Source organism: Drosophila biarmipes, chromosome X, assembly GCF_025231255.1.
Source record: "Drosophila biarmipes strain raj3 chromosome X, RU_DBia_V1.1, whole genome shotgun sequence".
NCBI lineage: Eukaryota > Metazoa > Arthropoda > Insecta > Diptera > Drosophilidae > Drosophila > Drosophila biarmipes.
In genome coordinates this window covers 11077373-11094027 of record NC_066611.1, presented here as the reverse complement: position 1 = coordinate 11094027, position 16655 = coordinate 11077373, and the positions used below count along the sequence as shown (strand labels likewise).

Sequence of the window (16655 nt, the reverse complement as noted above, 5' to 3'; positions counted from 1 at the left end):
GCCTGGCAGATGCCATAAAACATACCTGCAAATGTGAATAAACATGGGTGGATATATATGTGGGTACACTCTATATATTCGGCCCATACGCACATCAACATGAATATTTATTTCTGTGTACTCAACTGTTTAATAGGTCGTTCGATGAGGTAACTTTGAATCGCTGCGCGGCGAGAAAATCGTGTTAAATCAACGATCTAATGAGTGGGTAATGGCCTTAAATCACCTTTTCCACCGCGGAGCAAATATGCCCGGGACGTGTGAATCAATAATAATTCGATTAATAAATGTTTCTGGCTTAATGCCGCTCAGAAGGGAGCGAACATATGCATCCGCAGTGGGGCAACAAATGTTTCCCGGGCTAAAAACAGTGAGGAATGGCTTTAAAAGTGGGTAACAAAACTCACTGATTCACTTTCACTGGAATCCCTGGCAGATGCGCCAGTGGGTTATCAAATGCCCACTCTTTCAGTCAGCTGCTCGAGTGATTCACTTGCGCAGCCCGCTCATTAGGAGCTCATTTATTTCGGGAGTCCCTGACCCGAATCGATCTGGGGATAAGCCCCAAGGAGTGACTGTGCCAAGCTCTTTGTCCAAAAATGGGTCGCACTTGGAGTTGAATTCAAAGGAGACCCGTCGTGAAAGGGCTGCCTCGACTTCAGATCTGTGCACTCAATAATTAAATAGAAATGCAAATGGCTCTGGGGAAATCCGCCGCCGAGGAGCGGGCGAAAATGAAGCCACTCGAATGGTTGGCCATAATGAAAATTCATAATCTTTAGCTCGGCCAATGGACCAGGCGACTATGTGAAAAACTGCAAGGCAGGGAAAAACGGATTCGAGGGGGAAAATCCGGGCGGAGCATATGGAATGCACCCGGGATGCAGATGCAGATGGGATCCGGATACGGGGATATTCGTACGCGTATGTGTGGATATGAATGCCAATGCCAATGCCGTGCACTGATATGGATTTGGGCTGTGGATGTGTAATGAACTCGCTCGCTTTGCGCTCCGCCATCCGCGTTCCCGGCTTCGCTTTTTTCCCCGGCTTGCTTGTTTTAACAATATCCAAAAGCCCAGAGTCCCAGGTCCCACATCCCCGTGGCCCGTACGCCATATCCCGTATCCCGTATCCAGTGTCCCCTGTCCCCAGGTCCTCAGACCATATCCCAGCCAAATGGCCCACACTCTGCTCCTCGCAGATAGCGCAGCGCACACAACTCGCATATTGTTGTCATATTGTTGGCCCCAAACCCACCGTATGTCGCACACTGGGCCTGGGATGCTTGAAAAATGTGCGCTTTTCTGCAGAGATTTTGAGATACCTGCTTTGGGAACTTAAAAACAAAGCTTCCAAAAATATTTAAAAATAATCATAAGTCCTTTACGATTTATCAAGATTTTTATTTGCCGCTCAAAACTCTTTAAAATATTTGAAAATATTTAAAAGTCTTATTCGGTTTTATAAAGATGTATTTGATTGTTGGGTTGAAATACAGATCTCTTGAAAGTATTTTACAATACTTACAATTATTTTAGATTTTATAAAGAACAGAACTCTTAAAAAAATTTACATTTTATGGAGATTTTTTTTTGGGATCCAAAGTACAAATTTATTTTCCAAATATTGCAAAACATTTGAATGTTACTACTTATATTGTAAAATAAATTGTGCTTGGGAAATTTTTGTAAATGTTGGTCGTAACCCCTTTCTGCCCACTGTGCCATTTGGGGACTTCGAAACGCCCTGCAGGCTACAACAATGGACGCACGGAATTGTTGCTCATGTTGCTGTTGTTGCAAGTTATTATTGTCCGTTGTCGTTATTGTTGTTGTTATCATCCGGATGTGTCACTGTGTGCATATAAATCGCATTTAATTTATTGTAAATCGGATTAAATTACCAAATGTTGCACGAACGCACGAAACGAACACGGTATCTGTACCTACATATGTGGGGTGTGGAAGTGGAAGCGAGAGGTGCGGAGAGTGGGAGCAGGACGGAAAGGCCTAGTTAACCCACTACCATCTATATAGGAAGAGAAATTTTCCAAGACTATGCCAACTTTTGAGTAAGAAACTTGTCATTTCTGGTAAAATAAACATCACATTTCAAGAAAGTGAATGAGATTTTTCTCTGTGCAGCTTGACAAGCGTCTTATGAAAGTCACTAATGGGTTAAAGCTATTCAGAACTTGACGTTCACCTTTGCCTACGCCAAACACAACCCTTACACCCCACTCCCAGTAGCAGGCACAAGTTAAATCTTTAAATATGCAACAGCTTTTGGCCAAGAGCCGTCGCAAAGACCCATTAAATGTGGCCAAAAGCGGCTTATTAACTAAACAACCCACAGGGAGCAGGCCCAGCTGAGGAAACAACTGTGTTTGGCCTCACAATAGTCTCAGGCCAACACATATGACGCAAATAATCCCCGGAAAATAAGGACAAAAGTCGTGAAATAGGGGATAACGAAGAATTAGCCTGCTCTGTCTTTCCTCTTCAAACAGATGGGACGCTTTAAAAATATCTTAAGCTGGGGCAGTTCACTTCTCCTCAAAAATAATTGGGATTACGATTTTTACTAAATGGTAGTTCTTAGTTCCACAGTGAGTAAATAGAGTTATTAAGATAATACCCACTGTGGGAGTTATAGTTTATTATAAGGTAACCATCTTGTTCAAAACCATGAGTCCTTATAATTAACGTATGTTTGCGCTCAAATGATGCATGCAACTTCCACCTCGCAATAATTTAATTTTTTTTTAATATGGAAATGCGGAAAACTGGCATTGTTCCAGGGCACACTGATTATATAAAGCAAAAGGCCGGGAGGAGGGCGGAAAATAATGCTGGGCGGGCCCATTTGCACTCTCATTTGCAATTAACCGTGTGCGGACGGACAAGAAACGGACAAGCCACGGACAAGCGGACACGGACGGCCGTTAACTGGTGGCGTGCACTCACTTTGCCGGAGTCTACCCGTGGGCACACACACCCGTTTGCCCACGGAATACTCGGACCGTAATCGTATCTGTTAATGTACATTTCCACGGCTCATAAACGAATCTGCTTGCGCAAGGACGGCGGCCGTCGCCTGGGGGTCGAAAATCGCGGGATGCTGCTGAAATCAGAATCGCAATCAGAACTTGAAAGACTTTAAGTAAAACTCAAGTGGACCGGATTGGCAGTGCAATGCCGATTGCGATTGCGATTCCGGCGGCGATTTGCGATTGCCATTTTGTCTTTGAAGTGCCGGACCGTGTCCATTAGGCTCTCAGCACGCCCCGAGAGAAACTCATCGGCATCTGCGCCCTGCTTTTCATCCACCCGATATTTCTGATCTGGATCTGGCCGAGCTAATGCTTCCCCGTATCTCTGCTCCTCCTTCCAGCCTGCGAGTGCCACCCGATCGGCTCATCTGGCAAGATCTGCAACAGCACCAGCGGTCAATGTCCCTGCAAGGACGGGGTCACCGGACTGACCTGCAACCGCTGCGCCCGGGGCTACCAGCAGAGCCGCTCCCACATCGCGCCCTGCATAAGTAAGTAGTGCTAGATTGTAGCTAGTTATAGATCCCCCTCTCCCAAGGATATCCTGGATTTTGAACGATCTTCAAAATAGCAGGCGATTTTTTTAAAGAGAATTTCAAAGACCCATAGATAAATTATTTAAATATTTTTAAAATACCATCATACTAAAACTAACTACAAGAAATAAACTTATTTTCTTATTTTAATGTCCTTAAACTTTGACATTTTATAGGAATGATAATTTTACAGACATAATATGATTAGAATAGAGATATATTAACAATGTTCCTTCATGTATACGATTTTTTAAACGATTTTTGAATAGAAGTCTAACGTGTTTTTAAAAAAATTAATGAAATAAGTGCAAATATAATATAAATGTGTTAGCTTTAGAGATTTAAGCCCCTAGTAACACAACTCTTTCCCAACTGTAGAGCAACCGCCGCGAATGATCAACATGCTGGACACCCAGAACACCGCTCCCGAGCCGGATGAGGCCGAATCCTCGCCAGGAGCGGGCGGCGATCGCAGCGGCGCCTCCGGAACGGCCGCCCAGACCCAGTACTATCGCACCGAGGGCGGCAGGGGTAAGTAAGTGCCTCCTCTCATATCCATATCTATCTGTTGTGTTTTGTGTGCTAACCGACTATCCGGATCCCAGTCCGTATCCACACTCCCCGTCCTGCCATAACCCCTTCTTGAGGCAAGTGCCTTTGCTAACTGCTGGTATTGTTTGTCGCTGGTTACAGTGAAGTCTTGATAAAGGGAACCTAGAAGAGGTCCAGAAAGTGGATATAAAAGAGTATATTTAAAACAACAATAGCTAAGCCCTAGAACATTTAAAAAAAAATCGTATAGAACCACAAATTAAGACATATTTCAAGGACCTTTGTTTTTATTTTTAGTAAGCCCTATAAAATAGGTTGGTTAAGGAGAAGGAGGAGATAATAGTAATTTAATAAAAATGCCCTATTACTTATGAGTGATATAGGGGTTATATAAAATCTTTTATATTTAAAAAAGTCTTGCTAATGATAGATGATATATACCTTTCTAGAGATCTGTAAGTTAAATATGGTTCTGGCTAAAAATTGTATCTAAAGAAAATTTACAGCTTTGGAATCATTTTGATTATAGCTAGAAACTTATACCCGTAATTTCTCCATTAGCGAGTGCCCACTGTTCAAGGCCCGCGGCCAAGGAGGCGCTTGCTTTGCCGTGGCGCTTGGCTCGCCTTTGTAATCCTTTCAAATGGGTGAGAAAACACAAATCCGCTAAAGTGCAGTCGGCTGTCGGTCAGGAAAAGTGGAAGCGGAAAAACAAGGCGCAGGGCTTGGGGCGGCGATGGTTTTGAAGACAAGGACGGGGACAACGGCACTTAACAGACAACGCAAATGTTTGCACGCAACTTTTAGTTACAGTGGCGAGGGAAGTACAGTGGGGCCCCGGAGAGCAGCCAAGGGGGTGGGCCGGGCCAAGTGCAACAAGCATACAAAATGCGCCACGCAGCATAAATCATACTAAGCCCACTTCGAGCCCCCTCTCGCTCGCACGCTCAGTCCCTCTCCCTCTCGCAGCAAAACACACTTTGCAATAGAATTTCAAGAAAGAAAAAACAACCTGAGAGATCTTTGTACAGGGTAACGAATTTAAGATAACCCATACTCACTACTTTTATTATGAGATTTTAAAGCATTAAAAATATAAAAAAAAATTATAGATTATGGAAAAATGTAGTCTGGATTAAGTTCAAACCCTCTGCTAAGATGTTTTTGCCCAATTCCATTTTTCCTAACACAAACAATAGCTTATAAAATATAAATAAAAAAAATTATTGGTAGGAGAAGCTGGGACCTATGTAAATTAGGTTAGGTTGTGAGTTCAATACCCCCTCTAAAATGTTTTTGTCAACTGGTTCCTCTTCTTTTTTAACAATGCCTATAAATTAAACAGATAAATTATAGCTGTACTTCTAATACTATTTACTAATTCTAATATAAAATTATCAAACCCATTAAAATAAAAAAAAAAAATTTTTTCTAGTCCTTTGGAATATAATATATAATCCGCTGTTTTAAAATGGATGATACTGCATTTTTTAGTATAGTTTTCATAGGGTGATACTGCATTTTTGAGTATAGTTTTCATAGGCAATCCAGCTTTCCCTTTAAAATTCCATCATCCCCCTAGTGTATACAACTACAGGGTATTAAAGCAGCAGCAACAGTGGCAACAACAACAACAAGGACCCCAAAGAAACATCACAAAAAGATAAAAGCCAAGGAAACTCAGGGAATACGAGGACCAGAAAGTGTAGGATGACAGAGAGCAGGCCGAACTTGGCCAAGCAAATGTATTAAAAAAGTTTTTTATTTAATTTCCCATGAATAAGCTGCAGCGGCGACGAGAAGAGCAGTCGCCTACTTCCCAGGCGCACTGTGTCCAGTGCGCACAGTAGATATACGTATAAGTAGTACTGCTGGCTCCGCCGCTAATTGCTCCCAACTATTTGCCCAAGGCATTAGGCGAAGTCACTGCGGGATGGCCCAAAGGTGGCCGCTTCGCAGGACCCAAGGATGCTGGGACACTGGGATACTAGTTCCAAGGACGGCGGGCTGGGATGAGGACGAGGATGAGCCGCTTGTGCAGCTGCGAGTGGCAAGAGCAATGACAAATTGACTGAGCGAGCTAAGCAGCCACAGGAAATATAAGCGCCGAGTTAATCATCATAGAGTCCCATTGTCACTGCCAAGTGACCGAGTGAAAAGGAGACGGAAAGCCGTGGATCTGAAGAAGTTGCGGATTTTATTTGACAGTTTTGCATGGGGTTTGGACGGCTTTAACTTATGTACAGTGATTTTTGTGTAGTAAAGCTGCAAAAGGGGTGACAAGTATTTTAAAAATAGTACACATTTTTAAAATTATATTCTAAAATGAAAATTTGTGGAATTTAAAAATATTTGTTTCTGTAAATTAAATAGCTTAATGATTACTAGCGTTCTTTTCTTAATAAAACTACATAATAATTTAAAAAGAGATAGCATTGCAAATATTTTTTTTAATTTACTAAATAGGTTTTGGAAATACATTTTCATCTTTAAATTTTAATTTATTACCAAAATACCAGAATTCAATGAAATTTTATTTAAAAAATACTTCAAAATAAAAAACAATGTATGGTATGGCTCGTTAAAAAAATTGTATTCCAAAGTTTAAGAATATTTTCCTCGAAGAAACCGCGTTAAAGGGGAGGCAATTCAAAATATTGGCTTTCCACTCGGGTGACTTCCCTTTATTAACTCTATTGAATTTCGAATATTTTCCGAGTACGCCTTGTAGGTAAAGCATATTTTATTACCTCCTTCGCCGGCAGAAGAGCAAGTTCTGCGAATCCATTAAAACTGCAGCCAGATATGAATAGCTGCCAGACAGACGGCCAGGATCAATTCCTGGCTGCAATTGTTGCATATCAAGTTGCCTCCGGCGTTGCCGAAGGACCCCAGCCCCACGCCAGCCCCGGCGAAAATGCAAATCGACCTGGCGGAGGGCCGAGCTCCGAGGTGGGGAGTGCGCTTAAAGAGGCGGACGCCCCTCCTAAATTTATTTGTCAACGGCAAAGAAAAGCGCAAGTTGGAAAAGTTGCCGGTGGAAAGTTTTTCATTTCCTGTAACCAAGAGCTGAGCTAGGCAAATGGACACACAGACACGGGCTCTTTGGGCGTGAAAAGTTCGTCCTTTGCCATTCATTGGCCCAGCACGAGGGGCGTGGCGGGCGCCGCCCCCAAAACACGACTCCTCACCACCCACCGCCCACCGCCCGCCGCCCGCCACTCAGCACGAACATGAATGTTAATTATGAATTTATAATTTGATAATCTTATTAAATTAATTTAAAATTCTGTCCAAGTTTGAGTTAATTTAAAGTTAGTTGCCCCCGCAGCGCAAAAGCAGCCAACTGTGTGTGTGCTTTTCCAGGGGTCGTGGGTCAATTTTAATGTTATGTTAATTTGATGACTGGCGAATTTTCGGAAGATTTATGTTTGCTCGAAATTTGCACAAATGGGTATTAAAGTTGGGCGGACTGTTTGCCAAAGGTTTAGCCACCGATTTTCAGTCCAAAACAGGGATTTTCTATTAAGTAGTACGAAATGCCTGGTTAGTCTTGTGGCATTTTCCTCATCTTCCGATTTTTATCTCCAATTTTTCCCCACTAACTCTATGAGTGGCTGGCCCACTTTATTGCGTACAGCATGGCCAATAGTGGGATTCCCGCATAATGAGTCAGAATTCTCGAATCTCCCAGCTTTATTTTCGGATATTTTCGTTCGTATTCGGGGCGTGGCTAATGATCTTTAAATGACGGCGATAAATATCGTTTGCTAGCTAAGTGCATCGGGGAAATGCACCTTAATCAGATGGGAGCGAGCTCCATAAATAGCCCCGGGAAAGTGCCATTTTCACTTTCGATCTTTGGGTCTCTTCTACCCTTCGACCTTCCATCAGTTCAATCGGTTTATGAATCGCTCGAATCGCTTAGTACAAAATGTTTATGCCTCGAAAAGATCGAGAGTGGGCCTCAATTGTGTCACGTTTGCTTTGACATTGCGATCGGCGGCGGCAAGAACAACAATGCAAATCGCAATGCCCAGCCAGAGGAAAAACAAAATATATACTTCTTGGCTAATTTTAGTCGCCTCGAAAGGCGGCCCAAGGCACGAAGTCGAAATGCAGAGGGAGAAAAGCGATAGGCCAAAAAATAACACAAAAATCTGTTAAAATTAAAAACGCGAATTCTTCAGAAAAAGTTTGAGAGAAAGAGAAATACGATAACATTCAAAAATGCTTGAATTTAAGACTTGATACACATCAAAATCAATCAAAAATTAAAAAAGCGAATTCTTCAGTTGAATTTACAAGAGAGAAATGCGATAATTTAAAAATACTAAAATTTAGAACTAAAAATCAATAAAAATTTAAAACGCGAATTCTTCAGACGAAGTTACAAGAGAGAGAAATACGATAACCATTCGAATATCTTGTATATAAGTATCAATTTAAGTAAATAAACATAAAAAAACACGAAAAATCCATATACATTTAAAACGCGAATTCTTGAGTCGCATTTACCAGAGCGAGAAATACGATAACAATTTGAAAATAATAGAATTTAAGTCTCAAGTTAGGTGAATAATCATCAATTAGCTTAAAAAATCAATAAAAATGTAAAACGCGAATTCTTCAGTCGCAGTTCCCAGTGGAATTTTAAGGCATAGGCTAAGACCCATACGATTTCTTCCAGTGCACGGCGGGGCAGTCTTAATGTAAAATTGATCGAGCATCAGTGCTGTTGTTGCTGCCACTGTTTCTGTTTCAGATTCTGTTTCTGCTAATTGGCATTGGCCATAAAGACATAAATTTTGCAATTAAATTGTAAACACCAAAGTGGAATGCCCCAGCCGAAGGACAAATCGAAAAGGGCCAGTGTCGCAGGCACGGGGCGAGCCCCATTCAAATCCCATCCCCAGTTAACCCCTAACGCAATATCCCTCCCATCCACTGGCTCAGCTTCATGTCATCTGTGAAATGTGAAAGTGATTGCTCGCTCTGTGTGGGAAACTTCCTCTTAAAGGGAACGAGGACCTCACAGGGCGAACAGCCAGCTATTTAACCCATTTGCTAATAGGTAACCCTCTTTATTTACCTTTCAGAATGCGGCAAATGCAGAGTCAGCACCAAAAGGCTAAACCTAAACAAGTTCTGCAAAAGAGACTACGGTAAGTTTGGAGAATCAAAGTATGTCAATATCCCTGCTGAGACATTTCCCTCTCCCCCTAGCAATAATGGCCAAAGTAATTGGTCGCGATACGAGCAGCGAGGCCAGCAGGGAGTCTCAGCGACGCGCAATGGATCCCGACGTGGCGGACTACGAAATGGACCAAGATCAGCCGGGGTCGCCGCGGTCGCCGATTACGACGGAGTACGAGTTCCACTACCCCAACCCAAGCTCCAGTCCCAGCGACAGCGAGGTGGAGCGCTTCGATCTGCAGATCCAGGCCGTCTTCAAGCGCAGCAGGCCAGGCGAAAGCAGCGGCGCGGGGAACGTCTACGGAATGCCGAGTACAACCCTAAAACGCGGTCCTATGACCTGGATCATACCGACTAAGGACCTGGAGTGCCGCTGCCCCAAAATCAGAGTAAACAGGTGAGCCCTGTGGGTAGAATAAAGGTTCTAGGATGAGCAGAAGTGCTAAATATGTAGGTGGAATCTATACAAGAAATATGTGATAGCCAAAGATTCTAAGATGAACAGAAGTGCTTGATATAAGTGGAATCTATCCAAGAAATTTATGATCACCATAGGATATAGTTACCTGACTTATATTATAATCAAGCAAACTGCTAGAAATTGTCAATAAAAAATTCTAATAATTATAAAAAATTAAAGAAGGCTCTGATGGCTATTCCGGAAAGAGGTTTGGCAGGTTTCGAGGGTTGGAAAAATGTTGGATTATGTGTGTTTCATCAAAAAAGGAAAGCAAATTGATTAAGAAGAATAAATATAAATATTTCATTTTCCAAAAAATTTTAGAATCCTTTTTGTCTTTAAGATTGGTCTGTCTTGTAGTAATAGAAGTAAAGCATACTTTTCAAGAACTAAAGCTATATAGAGAAAAACATGTATTCCCATTTAGATTGTTTTATTGAGAGATGATTCCTCATACGTACTATACAATTTCCTAATCGTACACCTCTTCCCTTGCAGATCCTATCTGATCTTGGGTCGGGACTCGGAGGCGCCGCCCGGTTACCTGGGCATTGGGCCGCACTCCATCGTGATCGAGTGGAAGGAGGACTGGTATCGGCGCATGAAGCGCTTTCAGCGGAGGGCGCGCACCTGTGCGTAATCCGCCTGCAGATGATGGCAGTCCCACTCCCTGTGTGTAGTCCCAAGATTCTAGGTCCTAAGGAATGAGCCGAACTGGAGGAAAACAATCAAATCGTGTCATTGTCGCTTAAACAGTTTTTTTTTGTTTTTTTTGTAATCAAATGTCATTTTAACCGATTTTGTAGCAGTTTAAAATCAAACTAGTGGTACTTTATTTATTTAATTAACTTCAATTGTTACAAAGCAATCGGTTGTTGATGAACAGCAATCAAACACACGAAAGTATCTATCTAATGTAATCTATGTAATCTATATATACGACTTGTATTATTCGCTAAATTAGGATTCCTGTCAGCCCAGTTTAAGCATTTGTGAACATTTTACGTACTAGGGCAGTCTCGAGGAAGCGAAGCGAGCGCCAGTAAGCAATAATTTATTTGTAAGAAACACCTTGATGCATGCATGACTCGCAAAAATCGTAATTAATAAATATTGTACAGAGCAAGCGAATGTTTTTATAATTTTAAATTTTTGGCGGGTAATCGGGAGGGCTGCCAGACTTTGCCAGTTGGCGTTGCCACTTGTAAGCCATTGTTGCCATAGGTTCTGTGTCTCCGCTAATAATTTGATTCTTATTAAAGAGAGGCTCTCCGCTCTCATTCTTTTACACTTTTTAGTCAAAAATTTATACATTTTAAGAATACATACATCTAATTTCGTTTTGCAATTGTTTATTTATATTTGCTTACATTTCAAATGTAATTTTAAATCCGTAACGCTTAGCGGGCAGTTAGCCATGTGGCAACCTTAATCATCGCCGCTTAGGGCGCTGCCACCCGCAAAACTATCGGCTGTGCTTATCGATAACCAAACATGTGTTTTGTGTTTTGTTTATTTACATTTTTGGTTGCTTAAATTATAAATGAAAATAACTTGGGAAAACAAGAGGATGTGCAAGATGTGATGGACTGCAAGGAGTGCCCGGGACGTAGTTCATGGCTGCCTTTTCATCGAAGTCAGCGCGGATAAGTCAGAAGTGGATTATATTTAAAATCACATGGACATATATGGAGTTTTCAAGAACGGGAACTACCCATGGATTCAAGAAGTAGAATTGTTTGAAGCCAATAAACAAATGCAGGACTCTTGGATCAGCTTAACAAAAAGGTTCGAAAATAGTACATGTAAGCAAGTACATATCATTTTTAGAATAAGATGGTGTTCCCCGGAGAGGTTTCGTGGGGACATTTAAGGATCCTCACTTCTATGGAACTTTTTAAGATCCTGTCATCCTTCTATGTGGTTTGCCTTTTGACATATGTATGTAACACAACAAAAAGAATTTTACGGAATATTCCGACTTAGGATCTACGCCTTATATGATAAGACTATCAACCATACGCACTGTTGCCTTCGATCAAAAACATTTACTTCTTATGTGTATGTACCTTAACTTGACTTTTTGAGCTTAAAAAGTGGTGGTCTATATAGATAGGTAACCTTTAGAGAGCTTGTAGTTAAAAAAAAATGTTTGCACAATATTTTTATGCCCTTGCAGAGAGTATAATGATTTCAGTCAAAAGTTTGCAACGCAGGGAAGAAGACGTTTCTGACCCCATAAAGTACATATATCCATGATCACCGTCATTAGACAAGTGGATCTATCTATCTATGTGCGTCTGTCTGTCCGTTTCTTCGCAAACAAGTCCCTCAGTTGTAAAGCTATCGGGCTGAAACTTTCCCAAAAGTCTATATAACCTTCTTAGCTTGGAAATAACATTTTTTAATTAAATTTTTTTCGAATTAAATTTTATCAAAATCGGACGACTATATCACATTGCTGTCATTGAAACAATCGGGAATTTAGTGGGAAAATATTAAGAAAAAATTATTTACTAAAGTTGATTATTTCTCAGTCCATCAGAATTTTTTGGGATTTCGATTTTGGCGAAAAACACTCAATTTCTGGTGGATTTTTAATCATAGCTTGGCCAAATCAAGGCGTACAGCAAAAAGAGCCACTGTTTTGAACAGCTGGCTTAATTAAACATAAGCAACTTTCAATGGGCAAAATTCAACATTTTAAATTCAACTTTTAACATTAAACATGTAACATTTAACATAAAACATCCATCTAACAAGCTAAGGTAAACTTAAGAAACTTTCAATGGGCAAAATGGAACATTTTATATTCAACATGTAACATTCAACATAAAACATACAACCTACAACATTAGACATGTTACATGTTTGATGTTGTATCCTGTATAATGCAATTATTAAGTAATAATTACATTTTACCATGGCCACGTCATTGAAAATGTTAATTACAAATTAATTTCTTCTGCGGGAGCTTATAATTCCCAACTAGTTCTAGCTCAAAAATGCATGACCTGTGGGCTATGGTCACCCCAAATATGAGTTGACCGGAAGTTCCGGCGAGTGTTTGTGTGTGTGTGTTAGTGCTCTTGGACAGATCAATGGATATATGGAGGTGGACCTGGTCTCCATGATGCAGTGCATCGAGAACCTGTCCAGGTACGAACTACTAAAGGTGTACTAAAGCAACTTTCAATGTGCAACATGTAACATATAACATGCAACATATAACATGCAACATATAACATGCAACATATAACATGCAACATATAACATGCAACATATAACATGCAGCATGTAACATCAAACTTAAAACTTTTAAATGTTGTATAAAGAACCTTAAACATGTAATTGTTGTGTAATATTTATAAATTTTACAATAGGCCACGTTATTGATAATGCTAATAAAAAAAAATGGATCTCTTTTAGTTCTAGGTAAAATTGGATGCTATGGTCACTCGAAAAGCCATTTGACCGGAAGTTCCAGCAAATGATTGTGTGTGTGTTGGTGCTTTTGGACAGATCTCTGTATATGTATGGATATGGATTACTGGATATATATATACATAGAGAAGTCTTCATTCAAGACACCAGAGCGTCATCGAAAACTTATTCAGGTAAGTACCTTAGTGAGTTAAATATTTTTAGTTACCCCTTAAGCCATACCAAGTATTTTGAATCAGACATAGCCAATCACAATAATCTTTTTTCTATTTTTAGTAGTAACTAAGTTATGTATAATACATTTAGCTTAGGATGTGTATTAGTAGTATATTTTTATATCCTTGCAGAGGGTATAATGATTTCAGGTAGTATATAAGTCGGAACCAGCCGGATCGGACAACATCCCATAGGAACTATCGGGGAAAAAATTAAAAACAAAATTATATTCTTGTTTTTTTTTTAACATATAACCTTCTAAGCTTGGAAATATCATTTTTAAATCAAATAAATTTTATCAAAATCGGACGATTATATCATATAGATGTCATGGAATAATCGGAAAATTGGTGGGAAAATAATATGAAAAAAACTATTGCTTTGGGGCTTTTTGACATATTATCTTATAATATTGGGAATATAATTTTTTATATTTTTTTTTTCGAATTCAATTTAATAAAAATTGGACTACTTTAGCATATAAATGTCAAAAAAATGGCCCATGAAATAAAAAATGAAATAATTTTTATTTTAATATCACTGAATTATTGATTAATTCTTATAACTGCAAATACAACAAACTTCTTGTTATTTAATAATTTTCCCTCAATCGCTTCAATCGCTTCGAAATGTATCAACTAATGGCTATTGCTTCCGTTAAGCAAATTGACTACTTTTTTTTACAATTAATATTATAACAATGAATGTTGGTTTATTTAACAAGCTGAAAATTAAATTAGCCGACAATGTGATAGCAAGCAAATTATTTTTTTTTTTAGGTTTGTTTAAAATATAATGACTTTAATGATGGTAATATTCATACACAAATGGAAATTTCTCACACCCTCACACACAACTAAGAATTTTATTCTACTTTACCATAGAGCATATTTGAATTTAATTAGTTTAATGCTTTTCATTTATCCCATTTTGTAATGTGCAAACAGGAAACCGGAGATAAAAACAGAGGCAGCAGCTCAAATTCGTTGAAATCAGAGTTGGCATCAGCAACGAATATATTTGCTTACATTTTGGCGACGAGTTGGCGCCAAGAGTCGTAAAGAAATTAAGGGAATCGCAAATGCCGGGTGCATATGCACGTAAATCCCGATAATTGTACTAGGTTTTCCCATAAAATATTAACCATAAAGCCACGAGGCTAAATTATTGAACAGGTGCTTTCCACTCTCACAATCCCCTATAAAACAGTTTAAGTCAATACCTAGAAATGTCCTCAAGATTAGAGGCAATTTAAAACTGCCCTTTAACAGGAGGATAAATAAAAGCAAACATCAAGTCAGGGAGGTTCGACTGTACATTCTAAAACACCCTTCACATGCCCTTGAAGCTTGCGCCCATCTTTGAGACACAATTTCTATATGATATAGTTGTGGGAACAACAATGTATTGCAGAGATCCAATTAAAAAAAGTCTTCCTATAGACTGCCATATCTTAATTTGCAATTAATTCAAAAACAATAATTTGATACGGACAGATTAGATTAGGACTCAGTTGTTGGAACAAAATCGTTAATATGTTGATAAAAGCCTGTCATAAAAAGCATGCTTGACAACTATTACTCTGATTTGGCAATATAAAATAGGAAAATTATAAAAATTATTTAAGATTGGGTTTGTGAAACAAAGTCAAGAGGGTGCTATCGGCTTGCCCGCTGCTGTGGCCCCTATATATAGGAACACTTGATTCGCGGCTGCAGCGTTGGGAGGCACTGCATTTGGTGGGCCGCAAGTTCTAGATGCTTAACAAGTGCGTTTCGTGCCGCCGACTAAATTCGGTGCCACCCACCGCCCACCGCCCATGGCCCACTGCCCTTTTACGTCATCAAGCCGCCCCTTTTCGTAGCCACCCTTCCCTCGCTCCGGCAAGCCGCTCGCCCACGCAAGCTCTCTCTACACGGAAAGTAATTGTGGTGATGTTCAAGTCTTTATAACAATATTCATTGATGTGAAAAAAATATATATTAATAATATATTTATATTAAAATTAAAATAGGATAATGAAAATATTGTTTAAATCGTTTACAAAGTTAAGAATACTTTCTGAAAGCTGGTTAAAATAATAATTTATTAGTATTTAAATTTTTTTTTACACCATGTTATTTACTACAAATACATAAATTCGAAATTCTTAAAATATAAAATTATTTCCAATATTATAAGAAAATATGTCAAAAAGCCCCAAAGCTCTAATTTGTTCCATTTTATTTTCTCATTAATTTTCCGATCGTTCCTATGACAGCTATATGATATAGTCGTCCGATTTTGATAAAATTTATTGCGAAATGCAGAACTAATTAAAAACTGTTATTTTTAGGCTTAGAAGGTAATATGTTAAAAAACACCAGTCGTCCGATTTTGATAAATTCAAAACCAATTATGATTTAATTCGAAATTCAAAAACAATTAAAAACGTCATTTTTTCACGATATTTCCTTCGAGAGCTATAAGATATAGCTGTCCGATCCGGTTGCTTCCGAGTTGTGTATATACTACCTGCAGTAAAAAGAAGACTTTTGGGAAAGTTTCAGCACGATAGCTTTAAAACTGAGAGACGAGTTTGCGTAGAAACGGACGGACAGACGGACATGGCTAGATCGACTCGGCTAGTAATCCTGATCAAGAATATATATACTTTATGGGATCGGAAACGCTTCCTTCTACCTGTTACATAGTTTCCGACGAATCTAGTATACCCTTTTACTCTACGAGTAACGGGTATAATTAAAATATATTGCAATCGAACATGGTTATTTTTATGTATATCTAGCATTCTTAGCATAACCATAAAAAAGTAGATTTTTTTAACATGACAAGGATTATTCGAGTACAGTTTCGCCAAAAAATCGAAAACTAAAACAGAGTAAAGTATGTAAATATCATCTAATATTTGCATTTCTGTGGCTTAGTGGACGGATTTTCCACAAGTAATTTAATTCAAGTAAAACACAATTGAGTTCCGCTTTCTCCCAGTGCAGCCGGCAAAGCCGAAAGCTCTGCTTAACTTTCCGCTCGAAAAGGAGCAGAGCAGCGCCGCAGAGAAATACTGGGAAAACGCCGGGCCGAGCAGGGAGAGCAGGAGGAGCGCGGACGGGAGAGAGAGCGTCCGATAGCGATTGCGATGCGCATTCCGATAACCGATGGGCGATTCCCGGCGCCTTATAAATACGCAGAGCCG

The 16655-nt window shown here is 39.6% G+C and overlaps 1 protein-coding gene across 2 annotated transcripts in view; it reads left to right on the top strand.

The window, feature by feature from the left end:
* The window catches only part of LOC108025896 (netrin-A), a 53153-nt gene extending 42228 nt beyond the window's left edge, over positions 1 to 10925 (top strand). Inside the window, exons 3-7 of one of the 2 annotated variants that reach the window (XM_017096578.3) lie at positions 3397 to 3546; positions 3970 to 4122; positions 9243 to 9308; positions 9370 to 9736; positions 10298 to 10925. In XM_017096578.3, the coding sequence (XP_016952067.1) occupies positions 3397 to 3546; positions 3970 to 4122; positions 9243 to 9308; positions 9370 to 9736; positions 10298 to 10439 (878 nt within the window). In that variant the 3' untranslated portion in view covers positions 10440 to 10925. Of the gene's footprint in view, positions 1 to 3396; positions 3547 to 3969; positions 4127 to 9242; positions 9309 to 9369; positions 9737 to 10297 lie in introns of both variants that reach the window. The other variant, XM_017096579.2, reaches the window with a different exon arrangement.
* The last annotated feature ends 5730 nt before the right edge of the window (positions 10926 to 16655 follow it).